This window comes from Buteo buteo, chromosome 5, assembly GCF_964188355.1.
Source record: "Buteo buteo chromosome 5, bButBut1.hap1.1, whole genome shotgun sequence".
NCBI classification, from domain to species: Eukaryota; Metazoa; Chordata; class Aves; order Accipitriformes; family Accipitridae; genus Buteo; species Buteo buteo.
The window spans coordinates 25779890-25792143 of NC_134175.1; the positions used below are offsets into that span (position 1 = coordinate 25779890).

Genomic DNA, 12254 nt, shown 5'->3' on the forward strand with positions numbered 1-12254 from the left:
GAGGCAGGTCAAGTAGCGCCTGCACTGACTGGGGAAGTGGTAAAGGTTTCATGTCAAACCACAAGAGGAAGATAATTGCAATGCAGAGTCCATGAATACACTGGCCTTATGGACTGTGTTGTATTTGTGCTGCAAGATGTGAATAGGAGAGATTGTGCCTCCTGATTTAGGGACTGATCCTGCAGCTTTGAACAGATTTAAAGAATAATTGCAATCTTGAAAGTAATATATTCCTCTGTTAGTAAAACAATTCAGAATTTAATTAAATAAGAGGACCCCCAAGGTGTGAATGGCAAAGATGCATTAATAGCACAAATACGAAAAATACAGATGTGCACACCTGAGGTATTGTGTCACAGTGAAGACTCTGCTGTGCTCTCTCAGGCTTTGTTCCCCTGCTGTCCCACAGCTTGGTGCAGGAAAGCATGTGTGCACACCGCACTCTCCTAGTGTGGTGCTAAGAAGTTTGGCAGTGAATCTAAGGATGTATTGATAACATCAGGCTAAACTAGCCCTAACAAAAGGGCATGTGCAATACATTGACAGTGCTTCATGGCTGTACCACAAGGATTGGCATTGGAGGTAGTCTGGTTTTTTTGTCCCCAGTGGAAAGTTTATCATAAAGGAGACTGTAGAAAATAAAAGTTCCCTCTGTAGCAGCACTACAGGAATCTACTCTCAAGCAAACTCACTAAATTTTCTTCAACTAAAAGCTGACATCTTTAACACATTATTAGCACTTCATGTACAAGTCAGTGGACCAGGCAGTGTGCCAGGTAACACTCAAGGCTAGGGCAAAACACAGGTCAGGAGTGGGTGTCTCATCACTGAGCACAGGACCATCGCGAGAGCTCAGGGAGGCTGGGAAAGGTGAGGAAATGCTGATTTCCCATTGTCCAGGTTCAAGTAGCTGGAAAGCTCTGCTGCCAGAATTTCCATGCCACAGGCAACTTGTACCTGGAATAGGAATGGAAAATTAGTTACATGCAACCCTCATACATCTGAATCAGTCCAAATTCTACTTCTATTCTGTATCCAAAACTACTTCTGGCTACTATGCAAGGGTTTAAGTAGTTAGGAAGTTCCTCATTCTCTACAGATTATTTGCTCTTAGCCAGTAACACTCAGTATATATAGCAAATCACTTCCCCAGAGAGATTTTGGGTACCACACATCATCTGAAGAATCTGAATGGAAAAGTTTCACATCTCTTCCTCATGTATAAGATCATTACTTTGCACTGATGTGAAGCAGTTGTATTTCTAAGAACCAGCCCACCATTCCAATTCAAAAGTTTCCAGAGATTTTGCTTTTCATTTTCTCTTCCTGCTACATGGTAGCATGAACTCCATTAACAATCCCACCCACTCACCCACCCACCTAGAATCAATGGGAGACATAGCAAGCAGCCCTTTCCCTCCCAGAGAAAAGCCTTGCAACAGATACAAGCAGAAGTACAACTAGGCTTAATACAACCTCAGATTCTTGGTTTTTTAGCTGCATTCACTGCTGCCATGGGCATGTATTCACTGTTGTACTCATGGGAGTTGGATTCACACTGCTGTTTCTGCAAACAGAGAGAAAATGCCATGAATTTAATTTGTGGTCACTAACCTCTGCCACTCCTGCCTTTGTTATTTAAGTAGGGCAGTTAGTCTGGCTGTTTTCAGTGGGAATATTAAAGTCAGAATAGACAGGCACTCACATAGAAAACTTGGAATAAAACAAACTGAAAATGAAAACCACACATTGTCCAAAAGAATAACTAATGTCCATGGTCTCCTTTCTTTCCTGAACCAACTGGTTCTTTGTTTTAGTGGTTTTGCTCCAGAACAGAGCTGGAATTGCTCGACTGATGATTTGTTTCCCCTTCTTGAAGAAAATAATCAGGGGAATTGCTTACCAAAGTAATTTTGCTGGCCTGTGCAGCATTTCTCCTCTTCCCTTTGATTCCCAGCCTTTAAATCAATACACAATTCTGCCTTAGAAAAATTAAATCTGAGCTGTTGTCATCAATGACTGAATTCCAGTGTAAATTAACAACTCAGTCTCTTTGTCAAAAAAAAACATCACGTGCTGAGTGAGTATGTGCCCATCTCACCCTCTAAATGTCATTAAATCAAGTTCCCCATCCATGACCCTTGGAAGGAGGGTTCTGCAGAATCTCATAGACTTGCTTACCTTGTTCCTTAAGCAACAGGCTACAACACAGCAGACACAGGAAATCATGGCAAACATGATCAAACCAATAATTATCCATGACATGAGTCCCAGTGAAATGCAGTCTTCCTTATCTGGAGTTGGGGATGAAAAAAAAAGTAATTACTGATAATTTGCATTCCCCTCCCACCCACCCCCTGCCCTGAGATAACTTTTCAAATTCTTTCCCTTTTCTCTTCACATTAATGAATTAGCAAAAGTGAGCTCTGGAGAAGAATTTTCATGGGGTGAAAAGCCACCTTGTAAAAGTGTATTCAGGAGGAAGCAGAACATTGCAGTTTTCCGGAAGCAGAGGTGGAACTGTTGGTACAACAGGGCTGAAAGTGTAGGCTGAAAAGAAACCAAGCCAGGCTTGAGAGCGTGGTGGTATTTCAGATCTGAGCAAGGCTTAAGCTTACATTCAGTGAGTACCACAGGTGATTTAAAGGGCAGCCTGGTCAAAAGAAAGGTGGACTTTGGCAGTCATGTTTGAATAGGAAGGCAAGCTGAAGGACACAAGATTACCCTTGCCCAGATCTGGGAGAAAATATGATTAGGTCATGAAACAGCTGGCAGTAGCTATGAGCATCTCGCTATCTGTACAAATGGACAGCTTTGGGAAACACTGCAGACAAAAAAGGATGTCACAGCTTGAATCTGAGAAGCTGTTTTAAGTTCAGAGAGGACTGAGGGATAATTTGATCCAACCACGTGATTGTAGCCTTAGGATTTCAGCTTCTTTGTTTAGTCCTGGTGTTGAGTGATAGGAAAAGATTGCAAGGGAAGGACAACAGGCAGTACCATGTTGCAACTGAACTATATGGAGAACCAAGAAGGGATGTGAGCAAAACCACTATTAAATATTTCATATTAATGTACCAAAGAGCCACTGAGTGAAAGGCAATTCAAAATTAAAGCCTATGAAGTTAGTCCAAGCCCTTCTCAGTAAAAGGCCAAAAATTCTTAGCACTTGTGGACTCTTCTGCTCTAAGAAGGCTCTAAAGCTGAAGGCCTGCTTCAGAGAGGTGAATACCATCTTTTTCACATCACTGTGGCATCGGAGAGTTCTTTATACCACTACTAGCACAGATATTTGACAGCTGATTTTTTTTTTATGCCAGGCACATGAAGATAGCTCTCAGAACGGATTTTTTCCCCCCAGCTAGAAATAATCTTAACATTTACATTCAGCAGCTTGGAAAATAGTCAATGGGAAATTTCTGCTGCACACAAAGGTGGGACTGCAGTACTCCGGAAGGTGTAGTCTAGCTAGCTTGGGTGCCACCAACAATATGCAGAGCTCAGCATGGCCTGCAAAACCTGCCCATGAAGATGAATAAATATGGAGAGGCCACGCTGAGCAGTCTGCCAACACAGCTCCACTGTTACCAGCCCCCTGCTAAGTAGTTTTAAGCTGTCTTGGAAATATCTGTGCAAACTCTAGTCACAATTTTCACTGCAGCATAGCTATGCCCAACATCTACTTATCACTAAACTGAAGTGAGGGGAGGAGAAAAGTAAACTTACCTTGGATATACAAATAGGTTTCTTTCAGACGGCAATCTATATAAGGAGGGGGTAAGAACATCTCCAGGCAGTAGGTATAAATGTCAATATGCTTTCTTTCCAGATTTTTAAGAATGAAAGTGGTGCTGCTATTTGAGTGCTCTGTCTGACAGTAGATGACATTACTCTTGGGGATAACTTTCTCCTCACTCAAATGGAGTGCACAGATCTCCTTCTTTTCATGCCCTTTGAAGAGGGTCATGCTGAACTCGCTCACATTTTTTGGGTTGGGGAATGTGAACTTGAAGTTTCCATTTTCAAATTCCACCATCACTTGGGGGTCAGAGACATGAGGCTGATCTGAAATCATGAAAACAATAAGTACAGTCACTCACTTAGCAATGAAAAGAATCCCTAAAATGTTAAGAAACTGATTTAAACAAAGCAAGTGAACCATGTGATTGAAACTTAAGGCATGTAGGTACTCAGAATAGGCTGGCTGTGGAAAGCAGCCTGTACAATGAGATACCAGTGCATCATCCTGGTCATGTCAGACATTACTGAGAAAATAAATGAGGTAAGACCTGGACTGTTACTGCTATAAGGCTGGAGAGGTTACTGTTAGCATTGGATCAGTGAGTTACTTGATAATGTTTAAAGGCCCCCTTGGACCAAACACTATATGGACATATAATTTTTGCCTCAGACTGTCTTATTCATAGATAAAACAAGGTGGGACAAAGATGATGATAATTATCTCTGTTTTATGGTTCATAATCTGCACCCTAATGATGTAACTGAAAACTTAAAATGGGATGTGAACCCAAAACTCCTATATAAGTGCCTTAACCACAAGACCTATGTTTCCTTTCTAAAGTAGGCAGTGGTTTGAGGCATGACATAAAGTTTAAACCTAATTACTTAGATGTCTATAGCACCTTTATCATTAACATAATGGGACGAGTAGAGGACAAATGTCACTGTGTGCATGCACCCACATGCAATCCAAAATTCACATTTGGCCTTCCCAAAAACTGTCTGAAAAACTCTCAGGTGTTGTCCATCTTCGTTTTTCAAATTTATTGGAAAATAAAAAGAAAGTAAACTGACCAAGAACCTCCTGCTATCTCACAGTTTGACTTTGTAAAGTCAGGCATGGGAAACTCCCTCAAACAAAAATATGCTAAAGTGTGCTGTAAAAAAATGACAATTTTTTTCTTCAAGGGCAGTATTTTCTGATCTTGAAAGGCATTTAAAACCATAAACCAATTATGCAAATGTGTCTTACCTATATTTTTACATGGTCTTGACGAGCAGCTATCAACTCCTGAAAAATACAAAATAGTTTTCTGTTTAAAATTCAAAAAGAGAGATGCAGGAACAGGGGCTGAGCCATGCAATGTTAAGATGCTGAAGTTATTTTCTAATTTGTGTCATTAGCCTATCTGATCCTGTCTGTGCTACACTATAAAATCATATGGTGTGATAAAAGCATGAAATATAAAAATCAAATTAAAAAGAAAATGCATTGAGCAAGAACTAATATTGATCATACATCTAGCATTTACAAATTCTTAAAATGCAAGTTTTAAGTAATAGATGTACTTCATAACTAGAAGCTGAGATGAAAGTAAAATTAACCCCAAAACGCTGAGGAAATCTGCCCCCAAATAAAAGAGCTTACTTATGATTTCTCATGAATCCAGAGTCTGCAATGAGGCAGCATTATACTTTGTTTCCAGACCAAAATGGTCATTTTGGTCTATGTTCATTCTGTTTCCCCCATTGCTCAGCACTGCATCAAAACATCTTTTTATGGCACATCCAGAATGAATAGCTAGAAGACGCTCCAACACATACAGCAAGAAAATATTCAAGCAATGCATATGGGTTTGTTCCTTTTTCAATAGCAACTTTTTCTCTTCTTGATTATCAAACTGTATTCAGTCCATTGTGCATAGGCAGCCTCCATTACAGGAGACGGGGACATTTTTAATAATTGTTCTGGATTTGTTTTTTAAGCCACTGCCTCCATCACCACCCAGTATGGCAATAATGAGAGTGGAATTTCCTGGCTGGGTTGGTGGTATGTACTGCTTTGAAATGGTTTGTATGTCAGTACTGGCAGCATAGCACAGCCTAACAGTGTTTCACTTGGAATTTTTCTTTTTATGGTGCTCTAAAATTAAAGATAGAGACAGGAACACAGACAAGTAGAAGAAAACCTGTATCTGTTTTTCCTGTTTTCTGATAGCCTTCTAGAGTAAGTCCTTCAGAGGCTGCTTAGACTGAAATATACTCTACATCAGGATTTTATGATGCTAAGGAAATATGGGGCAAATGCTTAAAGACTTTGATGCACCATCCTATTCTTGTTGTTACTGCTACATAGTGGTCTAGATCCACACAGCTTAGGTCCCCAGCTGTGCCAGGTATTGCACTGACTACACAGCATAAATAATCTTTTTTCCCAAGGCACCTGTTATCTTTGACACCCAGCCTACATATGCAAAGGAGCAGAAGATTATTCTCATTTGGGTACCTTTGTATGCTCTCAACTCTTTCTGGATGGAGGCAATCTTTTAGTCCCCATGCTTTTTCCTTCTTTGAATTCTTGCTCCCCAATCACTACCATTGGCAAGGGCATTGCAATGAATGATACTCGTTTAAAATATTTTTACTGTGACACATAAGGTAATGGACTTCTGGAAGGCATTTTGTGATGCTCAGTTGGAAAGCAATAGAAACTGTTATCCCTTTTTGATTGATTTACCCTCTTCCTAGTTATCACACTCTTCCTGGTTTACTGCGCACAGTCAGCACCCTTATCTAATTCAGTGACAGTTCTAATATCTGTACTTCTCTCAGGACTATTACTTAAGTGTGTGATAACAGACAAGGTATTTGGCATTTTGTACCACTGGTGTGAAGATAAGACAGACAAAACACACAGCTCACCAACACACAGTGAAATAGAGCTCTACATATGCTGAAGGCACAGATACACAAAGTGCAAGCCCTCATAATGGCATATAGTCTGAAAAGCTGAAAGCAGAGGTTAAATAAAGAAACAGTTCTTGATGACTTGCATGTTGCATGGTGAAAGAAAACAGCTGCTATGAGAACAGCATTTGAAATAAAGGTCTTTTAAAATGCTTTTAAAATGTTTGATGGCCTGTAGTTTGGTAACATACCTTTAAAATTAGGCCCAACAGCAGACAAATTATTTAGGGAAGGGAAGAAAAGAGCAAGTGTATTGATATAGCAGAAGCTAGGGAGCATGGTGAATATGTAAGCTGACCTGATACTTTTGAGTAGCATCCACCCATAGCTGAGACCTCTCTGTTTGTCACTGGTCATCTGAGAGGAGAGGTGGATGCTGACTCTGTTGGGGCAGCCACAGAGCCAAGTGGTACCATATTCCCCCCAATGCCCCAGAGGAGCGTGGGGCTACCCTACTCTGAGTGCGAAAGCAATAGCTTTGAATTTCATTTCTCTTTCTGTCACTGAGAATAGTTCAATTTTACTGCTAGCTAATGAAATTGCCCTTTCATACCGGGTGGTTTAAAATGTTTGTCAGGGATCATGGTTTTAATCCTTGTTTTTAATGGAAAAGGACAGAGGGAGGTCATTGAGCATGTAGTTCCTGTGACCTTGTGGCAAGCTGAAAGATCATTTTGTATCCTCTCAGGCCCAGAAGCCTTAACTGTCTGTTTTCAAGAAGGACTCAGTAATGTATTTCTCTGAATGAGCATTTTGGTAAATGTGATGCAATTAGTATTCCTCTGAAACAAGTGACCATGTAGAAAAGTGTGCTTAGCATAGTATAAAGAGAGAACATTTTAAAATGAGATTAACAGTGCCTGAGATTAAAACACAAAATTGTCTACATGGATGACCACAATGGGTGAGATCTGATATGAATTTCCAACTCACTAGCTATTCTGCATCAGCTCCTGATGTGAATGCTCTCACTGCATACTAAAACGCGGCTTATTCCCCCCTCCCTGTGCCTGACTGCTGTTCTCCTGTGCCCATTTGTACCGGTTCATTCCTAGGGTAATCCTATGGAATTGTAACACTCTCGTTAATGGCCAGACACATTTGGGATGTCATTTGCCAAGCTACAGTCAGAATAAATGTACATTTGGTGAGATGAGAGATAGGAAACCGGGGTTTAAACGTCCAATAATAATGAGAGATTCACTCACTAAACGTCCCTAAAAATATGTGAATAAAAGACAACATCATGGTATTATTGAAAATGACAGAAGAATCTCACAGGTTCAGTAGTAAAAATGCTTGGATTTGGCCGTAAGGTTCCTTTTTGGTATTTTTCATAAAAGAGCTAATTCAATTGCATATGAAGGCTTTGAGACAAGAGGAAACAAATCTTTCATTTGTTTCATAGCAGTGTCATGCTGTGGAGTTGCATAGAGTTGTTACTGGCTCACCTTATGTGAAGCAGAGTGTCAAGACGAATACTATGATTCAGATTTAAATCCAAGAGATGAACATGTGTATGAAAGTAACATCTTGCTATGTTAAACTGTGAAAGAAGGGGGGGGGTGGTATACATTCTATGTATATGTGTATCTACAGTCATGTACATTTCCGTCTCAATTTTGTCTTTACTGCAGTGGGAAAGCACTTTGGCAGAAGTTGGGGAATTTTTATGGTAGTATGCTTGGACACTGAGGCCAATGGAGGGCGGGTTATTTTCATTTTAATGGGATTACAATTTTGGACTTTCTGGTTCCTCTTTGGCAGACCCAATCCTATTTGCAAACATCACCAATCCATTACACATTTTGGTCCTAACAGAAGTTTAAAAAAACACTTTTGATTGATTTTAAAACTTGGGGTTTAGGGTAGGAGAATAGAATACTCTTGTTTGGTTTTCTTGGTCTTTGTTTTATCTGCCCCAGCTCTAAGAAAACTAAGCAGCTGATAAAAAGAACAAGTATAATTTTACTTGGGTTTGCCTCTGAAGATGAGCAAGGAGAGTGCAGACCCTGTCTTTAAAACAAACATATTTGTTCTGTTAATACTAAACGTGTAATGAAATCACACACAGTGTTTTAAGTTGCTATAGCTTTGACCTTTCAAGGCACTCTGAAAGATAACACTGTCAATTCAGTGTTATTAGTTATATGCCTAAAACTAACTTGTTCCTATCTTTCAGGAATCAAGGATTAAAAGAGGAAAGCAGTGCTTCTGGGCAAAGCAAGTAATGGCCAGAATTACTCTAGGAAGCGATCTATAATCTGAATTATTTCTGTGGTATAACTTATATTATGAAATACGGAAACTCTTATAAAATATACCACTAACAAAGCAGCCATTCTTGATAATATTTCAGACACCCTTTTAAGAAATGACCACGATTTCCTCCTGTATCGACAACAGGAGATCTGTGAGTGAACAGTGATAATGCTTTGCAAATATTGGCGTGCAAAAGCTCATGTGCAACGTTTCATAGCAAAGGCCTCAAGTGCTATGGAATCCTACAGCTCTGTACTCCAAAATCCTGTTGCCTGTGTTTTTCTACAGGCACCAGAGGCTCCATGCTCTTACAAACAATTCCTTTATCACAATTGGGTTATCAAATCATAATACACATATATACACATATATCACCTTCTGTGACCTATTTACATTGAAAAAAGCCATCCATAGATCACAAGTAGGGCTTGCTAATCACTAAGTTTAAAATAAAACCAAAATCTTAGAAGTTACTCTGCTTTTAGTCCCAAAAATTTGCCAAAATGCTTGGCAGCACTCTCTGGAGTGCTAGCATGTTCTCTAAATGAGAGTATCATGCTAATGTGTCCTACATCAAGCCAATCTTTTACAGCCCTTTTTAGCAAGAATGATAATAATTAGTACTTTTTATGCTGAAAGCACTGTAAGGTAAAAAGCCTGAGAGATACCATTTCTTGTTACAGGCAGTCTCTTTTTCCTGCCATCTCCTATCCCCAGCCCTCTGCTCAAATCCTATTCTCCATATATGAAAGAAAGGAGAAAGAAGGGAGAAATGCTGGTATCGGATAGAACAATTATTTGCACCCTTAAAATTGCAGCCTATTTCTTCCCACAAGGAATGGCCTTTTAGATAGCTCCGGCCACATGTAAAAGTATGCTTGTCAAGTATACCTGCTAAATTGAGTAGCTGAGAAATACTTAACAAAATTGATAGGATTTTTTGTCAGTAGATTTAAGAATAACTTTTCAAGGAGAAAAAAAGCAGCTCATGTCCCTTTAGAGATACTGATCACAATCCTCCGTCCCTGTGATTTCACCCATCTTTTCAATGTATCTGAAAACTCAGTATACTATCGCTGTATTAGTTAACCTTCAGAAGGGTATCTGCATTGCCTAAAGAGCTGGAAACTGTTTTTTATTTAAATGAAAGCTTAAATTCTATGTGAAACCTCAGGAGTACTTAAATTCTACAGGGGGACTTGAAACCTATCCTGTATCACTAGAATTTCAGAAGCAAACACATTCAATAGCCCTTCGCATGACCTTCAAAAGAACATGGTTAGGTGGTGCTCAGTAACTAAATCTCAGGTCTTACTTACATGACACATCATACCAAATCCTTGGACAGTATATGTATGAAAAAAAGACTCTTCTTAATCAGATATTATCTGTATTTCTATCCTGGCCTGGTAATATGTGGGTTAGAGATAAATGCAGATAAATGTGAACTCTGGTATTTTACTTTGCATAATTGTGATAAAACACTGAAACTTGAAAAACGCTACATCCATGTTTATGGCTGGACTGAGATCAGTGCTGTCACCATGCCAACACAGCATTAGGAATGCTACAGTTCCTTTTAACTCAGTCTGCATTTCAAGCCTGCACCAAAACGATCTCATCCACTCTTCCATGCCATATACATTTTTCATAGTATAAAAATTCCCAGCCCAAAAAAGAGCAGGTTTAATACCAGTATTTTGGCTTCTCTTTATTAAGCCATTCACCGTCATGCTGCTGTAAGACCTTATGCCCAGCAAGGGAATCAGGCTGGAGCACTACAGTCTAAACAGCTAGAGGGTAACACTGAGCAGATGAGCTAAAGAATATAAACAATGAAAACTTGTACTTTCTAGTTTCAGAGCAAATGCCCTGTGCTGGCAGGAATTCTCTTCCCACCAGTTCCAGTGATATTTAAGTTGAGAGTGGTCTTTTTGCAGCTGTTTCCCTTAATTACCTTTATTCCTCCAACCCCTTGCTATCATGCCTCATTTAACGTCTCCTGTCACTGGGTGAGTTATATTCCATAGAGACATCTACTGCAAGGAGAATAATCCAAAATGCTACTCACCATACAGGGCTTCAAACTGAAAGCAGAGAACACAGAAAGTTACAGCAACCAACTTCATGCTTGCCTGACACAGAGGTACCAGCCTTCTGTCTACTGTGAAGATGGGGAAGAATTCATGGGTAGAAAAGGAAGTGGTTTGTGGGCAATGGGGGAAATTATATGGTAATCAGAAGGACTTGTTAATTTAACCCCTGACTACGTTATAGCTATGTCAGCATTAGCTGTCGCCCACACCTGTGGAGTTTGCTGCTTTTTTTTTGTTCCTACCTCATGGCTTGCTGTCACAGACAGGAAGGTGAAAGATTTTCTGACGTTACAATTGATGTTCACTTCTGCAAAGACTGTTTCTGGTTAAATCTATCACGATAGAAGCTACAGTCATCTACAGTATACTTCCTGCAGACGGCCCGTGGTCAGCAACTTGTTCCTTAAATTAATTTACAATTGTCCTGGTTTCAGCTGGGATAGAGTTAACTGTCTTCCTAGTAGCTGGTCCAGTGCTATGTTTTGAGTTCAGTATGAGAAGAATGCTGATAACACTGATGTTTTCAGTTGTTGCTCAGTAGTGTTTAGACTATAGTCAAGGATTTTTCAGCTTCTCATGCCCAGCCAGGGCACCTGACCCAAACTGGCCAACAGTGTATTCCATACCATGGGATGTCCCGTCTAGTTTAGGAACTGGGAAGGGGGGGGCAGGGTTGCGCCGCTCGGGGACTGGCTGGGTGTCGGTCGGCGGGTGGTGAGCAATTGCCCTGCGCATCATTTGTACATTTCAATCCTTTTATTACTACTGCTGTCATTTTATTAGTGTTATCATTATCATTATTAGTTTCTTCTTTTCTGTTCTATTAAACCGTTCTTATCTCAACCCAGGAGTTTTACTTCTTTTCCTGATTTTCTCCCCCATCCCACTGGGTGGGGGGGAGTGAGTGAGCGGCTGTGTGGTGCTTAGTTGCTGGCTGGGGTTAAACCACGACAACAATACATGCATATTTGCAACTGGCAACCTGGTTTCTCCCCACCAGTTTCAGCTACTCTTATGTAACTGATGGTCTTGCGCGCTGTGGAAACTGTTTGTTAGTAGGGTGTAGGAGCCTCTTGTGAGTCCTGGTCCTGGAATTCATTGGAAGAACATGTCCAAATTGCAGAATGATCCCCTCAGCCCTGAGACTTCCTGAAGGCTCACTCCGATGTGAGACTTGCACCCTGCAGG

General features: G+C 40.2%; 1 protein-coding gene across 1 annotated transcript; it reads right to left on the bottom strand.

The window, feature by feature from the left end:
* Positions 1-696: 696 nt before the first annotated feature.
* Positions 697-11138, bottom strand: ICOS (inducible T cell costimulator). Its single transcript, XM_075029288.1, has 6 exons — positions 11042-11138; positions 4994-5032; positions 3727-4065; positions 2182-2294; positions 1477-1567; positions 697-957 (listed from the first exon to the last, which is right to left on the bottom strand). The coding sequence occupies exons 1-5, from the start codon at positions 11097-11099 to the stop codon at positions 1478-1480; spliced, it is 639 nt and encodes a 212-aa protein (XP_074885389.1). The 5' UTR covers positions 11100-11138; the 3' UTR covers positions 697-957; position 1477.
* Between the last annotated feature and the right edge of the window lie 1116 nt (positions 11139-12254).

Coding starts and splice junctions, on each gene's coding strand:
- ICOS (XM_075029288.1), bottom strand. CDS start 11,099: ATGAAGTTGGTTGCTGTAACTTTCTGTGTTCTCTGCTTTCAGTTTGAA. Junction 4,066..4,993: donor AAGACCATGTAAAAATATAG/GTAAGACACATT, acceptor TCATGATTTCAG/ATCAGCCTCATGTCTCTGAC. Junction 2,295..3,726: donor AACCTATTTGTATATCCAAG/GTAAGTTTACTT, acceptor CCCCAACTCCAG/ATAAGGAAGACTGCATTTCA.